This window comes from Glycine max, chromosome 15 (genome assembly GCF_000004515.6).
Source record: "Glycine max cultivar Williams 82 chromosome 15, Glycine_max_v4.0, whole genome shotgun sequence".
Classification (NCBI taxonomy): Eukaryota; Viridiplantae; Streptophyta; class Magnoliopsida; order Fabales; family Fabaceae; genus Glycine; species Glycine max.
The window spans coordinates 22,767,045-22,774,437 of NC_038251.2; the positions used below are offsets into that span (position 1 = coordinate 22,767,045).

Genomic DNA, 7,393 nt, shown 5'->3' on the forward strand with positions numbered 1-7,393 from the left:
TCAACTCCTGGAAGTTGTGAATAGCCTTTAGCGACAAGTCGTGCATTGTGTTTCTGGATTGTTCCATCCTCATTATATTTAATTTTGTAAACCCATTTGAGGCCAACGATCTCCTTGTCTTCTGGTTTTTGCATGAGCTCCCATGTATGATTTTTCTCTATCATTTTGATTCCCTCGTCAATGACTTTTCTCCAAACTTCTTCTTTTGATGCTTCCTCAAACTTTTGACTTGTAGAAAGTTTAACAACTTCAAGATTCATGGCCTCTTCAAATTCTTTGTTTCCTGAAGGAAATTCCATCCATAGACCACCTATCTTCAATGGTGAGGGTTAGCACTATTGGAAAACCCGTATGCAGATTTTCATTGAAGCCATAGATTTAAACATTTGGGAAGCAATAGAAATAGGACCATACATACCCACTGTAGTAGATATAGACATGGGTTGTTGCCGAACCAGTATAAAACTCTTGTGTTTGTCTTCTTCTTCCCTACACTCTTTAATTTCTGTTGTGCACTTTAATTATCGCTTTTACTTTTGGTTAAGTTTCCATTTCTGTTATTTTCTTTCTTAACATTATAGTAAAAGCCTAAGAAGGATAGATTTTTAATTAGTAAAGGTTCGTTAATAATTAATTCAACCCCCCTTCTTAATTATTCCGAGGCCACTTGATCCAACAGTCTATGTGGAGCAACCACAAGGATACAAAGTTCAAGGAGAAGAAGACAAAGTATATCGCTTGAAAAAGGAACTTTATGGTCTCAAACAAGCTCCCCAAGCATGGAACAACAAAATAGACAAATACCTCGTCGAGCATAGATTCCTCAAAAGTCCAAGTGAGCTGTCACTATATGTGAAGATGCAAGGTAATCATTTCTTGATTTTGTGCCTATATGTAGATGATTTAATCTACACCGGCAACAACTCACAAATGATGGAAGAATTCAAAAAGGCTATGATGTAAGAGTATGAAATGACCGATCTTGGACTCATGAGATATTTTCTCGGCATACAAGTCAAGCAAAGACTTGGACAAATATTTATCTTGCAAGAAAAATATGCAGATGACTTATTGAAGAAGTTCAACATGCAAGATTGCAAACCACTTGCCACACCTATGGCGATGAACGAGAAGCTTTCAAAAGATGATGGGAAAAACAAAGTTAATGCAACAATTTATAGAAGCCTAGTCGGTTCGCTAATCTACTTAACCAACTCAAGGCTAGACATCGTACATGCAGTTAGCATTGTGTCTAGATTCATGAGTAACCCAAGCAAAGCACACTTTGGAGCAGCCAAGACAATCCTAAGATATGTCAAAGACACAAAGGATTTTGGCATTTTGTACGAGGCAGATAGAGACTTTAACTTGACAGGTTATATAGATAGCGACTGGGCAGGAAGCACATATGATAGAAAAAGCACAAGTGGATATGTGTTTCTTCTAGGCAACAAAGCAATATCATGGGCGTCAAAGAAGCAAATGGCAGTTGCTCTATTATCAGTAGAAGCAGAATACATGGTTGCAACAAGCACTGCATGTGAAGCGACATGGCTCAGAAAAATTCTGCAAGACGTACAACAAGACTCCAATAATTATTCATTGTGATAATATGTCAGCTATTGCAATGACTAAGAATTCAGTATTCCACAACCGTACAAAGCACATTGAGATTAGATACCACTTCATCAAAGAGCTCGTGGAACGTGGAGAAATCAAAATGGAGTTCTGCAAGACTGAAGAACAATTAGCAGACATCTTCACCAAGCCAATTGCAACAGAGAAGTTCATCAAATTTAGAGACATGCTTGGAGTTCAAGATTTTTCTAGATTAAGGGGGAGTGTTGAAGATTAGTGTAGAAAAGTGTAGATGTATAATTGGTGGTCCATTATCTAGAGAGTTCTACACCTATGGAGATGTTGTAATGTGTAGAAACTGTTTGATGGATGTAGAAAAATATCTTATAGAAGCACCTAGAACATTATAGAGATGAATGGTAGATGATAGATGAGTCTAGAAGACTCTAGGACTAAGTAATATAGAAGTGTGTAAAAATCACCTATGTAACCTATATAAAGACATAAGTTGTAGCAAGCCATGTAATGTAAGTAAAGAAGTTAATAAGCACAATTCAAGTTAAGGTGTCAATTTTCTGAAAACTCATCCTCTTCCTACTCCCATCATTTCTATCATACATTTCTACCATATCCTTCCATAAAAAAAAGGCATAACCACGTCACATATCCTAACACCTTTTCCAATTACTTGGCTGATACGATAGAGGCCAACCTACTTGGGGGAAAGCTTGTTGAGAATATGGTTCGGTTGTGCCTTCTTTAGGACTAAGTCCCCTTCAACAAATCCCCTGGGGACAACTTCTTTTTGCTTGGAGTTTTATTGTCGCCTCATATATGTGAGCTAATTCTTAGACTTCTTTTGTAGTATCTAAATAAGCTCTTTGATCGTCAGCCGATCTTTCTTCATTGAAGAAGTCTACTTGAAAAGTAGGTTCTACAATCTCAATAAGAATCATTGCATCTACTTCATAAACCAAAGTAAAAGGAAGTTCGTGAATGGAAGAGTGAGGCGTGGTGTAATATGACCATAATATTCGAGGGAGCTCATCAATCCATGAAGTCCAAGTTTTTTCTAATTGTTTCTTTATTCCATATAGGACCACCTTCTTAGCTGCTTCAACCTGTCCGTTTGATTGAGGATGCTCAATGTATGTGAAAATGAGCCTTATTCCATGAGATTGGCGAAATTCACATACATTGGTACTTGTAAACTGACTTCTGTTGTCAACAATAAGTGTATGGGGAAAACCAAATCGGCAAATGACTGACTTCCATAGAAACTTCTTAACTCACTCCATCATGATGCAAGCCACTGATTTGACCTCAACCCACTTGGTGAAGTAATTTATTTCGACCAAAATGAACTTCAATTGATGAACACCAGGTGGAAATGGTCCAAGTATATCAATGCCCCATTTGTTGAATGACCATGGTGAAGAGAGCAAGTGCAACTTCTCAACTAGCAATACATATAAGTTTGCATGTTTTTGGCAGGTATGACACATATTACAAATTCATGCAATCAGGCCGCATGGTTGTTCAATAGTATCTTGCTCTGACGACTTTATTTCTAAGTGATCATCCGTCAATATGGCTTTCATAAACTCCCTTGTGGACTTTTCACATTATTGTTTCGCTTGCTGGGGAGGTAAGGCATTTAAGGAGATGCTTGCTAAAACCTATCTAATATAGTTTATCAACGATGATCGTATACTGAGTTGTGTCCTTGATGCATTTTGCCGATGTTGTTTTATCAACTAGTAAATCCCCGCTTTCTAGATAACAAATGATGGTCCCCATCCATGATTCTCTCTCGGCCTGTACTAACATGACTTGTTGATCTGGTAATGCAATGCTTCGACGGTCTAGTGTCTCCTGTATGGGTATTCAGTTTCCTGGCTTTGATGAACTCCCCAATCTTGAAAGTATGTCGGCCCTATCATTTTCCTCACTAGGAACATGATCAGGTTCAAACCAGGTGAATTGCTGAGCAATATTCTTTACCTTTTGCGGGTATTGTGCAAGTTGGGGATCACTAGCTAGCTTGGAATTCTCCCTTATCTTGGCACATAACCACTTTTGAATCGGATCGGGCTCCCCTAAAGTGCAGCCAGGCTGCACTTTAGAGGGTAAAGTGAAGAAATCATAGTCCTTTATTTTATTAACAACTTAGATCATTCCATGTCATTAAAAATTACCATCTAAATTTATTTTTTAAAATGTAACATTAAAATAAAAAAAATAAAAAAAACCAAAGAAACCTTTTTCTCTTTTTACGGTTTCTCTCGGACTTCACATTCGTCTATGTTCTTGTTGGTTTGCATTAACAGGGGTGGGCATGTTAAATAAAAATATGCAGAAGAGAAATTATATAAGGAAACGAGAAAGCTTTTATTGCTTCATACTGGAATACAATTACTCAATGACAAGATGCTCTACTTATAAAAGAAATTGAGCCACTACACTAGCCACTAACTCCTAGGTGCCCAACGTGCAAATGAAACAAATCGAAAGACTAGGAAAACATTATCCACCAATAGAATCCATTGAACTCGGATACAAAAAGCAACAGAAACATAAAAAAAAAAAAAAAAACAAAATGACCTTAAAAATGACCCACGTCACCTAACATTTCTTCCTGTAAACTGAAAGATCAATATTCAGTTTAAACAACATAAGCAGCAGAACATCATCTCTGAAACTAATTATTCAAAACTGCACACACCAAGCAATTCTCGTAGCTTCTGAAATAAAGGAGCTTTGAGAGGTTTAGTAAGTATATCAGCAACTTGATCTTCACTTCTGCAGAAAATCAGATTTATGATTCCATCATTTGAGAGATTCCTTAAGAAGTGATACTTCACATCTATATGTTTACTGTGCCCATGTAAAACTGGATTCATAAAGAGCTTAATTGCTAAACTGCTATCACAATGGATTGGAGTTGGTCCTTGTTGCTTGAAACAAAGCTATTTAAGAATTTTTCTCACCCAAATAGCTTGGCAGGCACATGAAGTTGCAACAAAGAATTTAGCTTCAGTTGTTGACAAAGTGACAATTGGCTACTTCTTTGATGACTATGAGACAGCTCCTGAACCAATCATAAAGACATAACCTGAAGTGCTCTTTCTATAATCTTGATCTCCAGCATAATCACTATCAGTGAAACCAATTAAATCTATCTTTTCTCCTTTCTTGAAAACATCCCATAACCAATAGTCCCTTGCAAGTATCAAAAAATTCTTTTTTGTTGCTAGAAGATGCATTTCTCTTGGACATTCCATGTACCTGCTAATAAGACTTACAACATGAGTTATGTCAGGTCTTGTGGCTGTTAAATACATCAGACTCCCTACAATTTGCTTGTAAAGAGTGTTGTCAATCTTCCTTCCTTCAAGATCTCGAACAAGCTTCAAACCCACTTTAGTAGGTGTGCTAACAGAGTTACAATTTTTCATTTGAAATCTGTCCAGAATTTCTAGCACATACTTCTTTTGAGAAATAAAGGTTCCAGCAGTAGATTGCATTACTTCAATGCCCAAGAAATAATGCAACATGCCAAGATCAATCATATCGAATTCAATCATCATGGATTTCTTGAATTTGTCAAACATGGCAGCATCACTCCTAGTAAAAATAAGATCATCCACATATACACATACAATGAGTATTTTTCCATAATTACTAATTTTTATAAAAAGAGTATGCTCATATGGACCTTTTTGAAATCCTTCTTTCAAAAAATAAGCTTCAAGTCGACTATACCAAGTTCTTGGAGCTTGTTTTAATCCATATAGAGCCCTTTTCAATCTATATACTTTATGCTCATTTCCAAAATTAATATATCCAGGAGGTTGTTCAATAAATACCTGTTCCTCCAAATCTCCATGCAAGAATGCCGATTTGACATCCAATTGAAAAATGGGCCATGAATGTTGAGTTGCAAGCGCAATTACCAACCTGACAATATCATGTCGGGCAACAGGAGCAAACACTTCTTTGTAGTCAACACCAAATTCTTGCTTGTAGCCTTTAGCTACTAAGCGTGCCTTAAACTTGTCAACATCTCCATTTTTCTTTAACTTTGTCTTGTACACCCACTTGACACCAATTGTCTTGTGTCCCTTTGGAAGACTAGTAAGCTCCCAAGTGTTGTTTCGTTCAATGGCTGCAATTTCTTCATCCATCGCCTTTCACCATTTTGACTCTTTTATAGCCTCTTTGAAAGTTGTAGGGTCACAATCCTAAAATAAAGCAAAATGTATAAGAGGATCTTCAAATTAGTGGATTTCGATTACCTCATAATCGGTCATCCAGACAAGCTTTTTTCTAACACATTGAGGTCGTTCATCATCTGATGCCATTGTTGGTGAGCCTGAAGTATCTGCTACATTTTCTGGTGGAATTTGTTGATCATTTTCTGCTGGTTGCTGCCTCTCCTCTTTGTCAACTCTATCAAAGTTTGTAGGTATTTGTTGCTCAACAACATCACTGCTAATCCATGGCCAACACCCTTCTTTATCAAAAATAACATCACGACTAACAATAATTTTCTTAGTGATGATGGGATTGTAAAGCTTATAAGCTTTTGATTGATTACTAACTCCAAGAAAGATGCATTTTTCTCCCTTATCATCTAGCTTTGTCCTCCTTTGATTTGGAATGTGGGCATAGGCGACACACCCAAAAATTCAGAAATGATCTACTACTGGTCTTTGTCCACTCCATGCTTCCTCTGGTGTCATATTTTGAACAGCAAGTGTGAGTCTTTTATTCAAAATATGAACACTCCAATTTATAGCTTCAGGCCAGAAAGTTTTGGAAACACTACTCCTTGTCAAAAGGCAACGCACCATGTTCATAATTGTGTGATTCTTCCTCTCACAAACACCATTTTGTTGAGGTGTATAGGCAGCTGTAAGTTTCCTCTTGATTCCATGGGCCTCACAAAAATTTACAAATTCATGTGAGTTGTATTCTCCACCATGATCACTGTGAAGTACTTTTATTGGGCTATTGGCTTCTTTCTCAACAAGTACTTTAAATTTTTTAAATGTAGTGAAAGCTTCAAATTTTTCTTGCGATAAATACACCCATGTCTTGTGACTAAATTCATCAATAAAAGTGATCAAGTATCTTTTACCGCTATTTGAATATGGATTTATTGGCCCACAGATATCAGAATGCACGAACTCCATTGCCTTTCTTGCTCGCCATGATTTTCCTTGTGGAAACTGATTTCGATGTTGTTTGCTAACCATACATTCTTCACAAACTTCAGAGGGAGCTGTAATTTGAGGAAGTCCAATCACCATATTTTTCTACCATAGGATCTTCAATCCACTAAAGTTTAAGTGACCATAGCGAAAATGCCAAAGCCATGCATCATCCTTCAATTTGGTTGAAAAACATGAGTGACTAGTGTTGTGGAGATAAAGTGGGAACATATGATTTGTTGTCATGTTAACTCGAGCAATTAAGCCTACTTTAGCATCTCGGATCTAACATACTCCATCTTTGATAGAATTTTCATACCCCTTTTCTTGCAACTAACCCACACTAAGTAAATTGGTCTTTAAATTTGGGACAAAAAGAACATTAGAGATAGTGTGACTTGAATTCTCTTTGGTTTGGAGAGTTACCATTCCTTTCCCCAAGACAAAAATTGTGGAATTATCACTAAACTTGACTGTATTGCAGAAGGTTTCATCTAAATTAGAGAACATCATCTTGTCTCCACACATATGGTTGCTGCAACCAGTGTCTAAATACCACATGTTTTGTTGAGTTTCTTCCTTCACATGACACATCATCA

General features: G+C 36.9%; 1 protein-coding gene across 1 annotated transcript; it reads left to right on the forward strand.

The window, feature by feature from the left end:
* Positions 1 to 972: 972 nt before the first annotated feature.
* Positions 973 to 1,855, forward strand: LOC121173539 (secreted RxLR effector protein 161-like). The gene is made up of 2 exons (XM_041009587.1): positions 973 to 1,540; positions 1,620 to 1,855. Exons 1-2 carry the CDS (start codon positions 973 to 975, stop codon positions 1,853 to 1,855), a joined length of 804 nt encoding a protein of 267 aa, XP_040865521.1.
* The last annotated feature ends 5,538 nt before the right edge of the window (positions 1,856 to 7,393 follow it).

Coding starts and splice junctions, on each gene's coding strand:
- LOC121173539 (XM_041009587.1), top strand. CDS start 973: ATGACCGATCTTGGACTCATGAGATATTTTCTCGGCATACAAGTCAAG. Junction 1,541..1,619: donor GGTTGCAACAAGCACTGCAT/GTGAAGCGACAT, acceptor ATAATATGTCAG/CTATTGCAATGACTAAGAAT.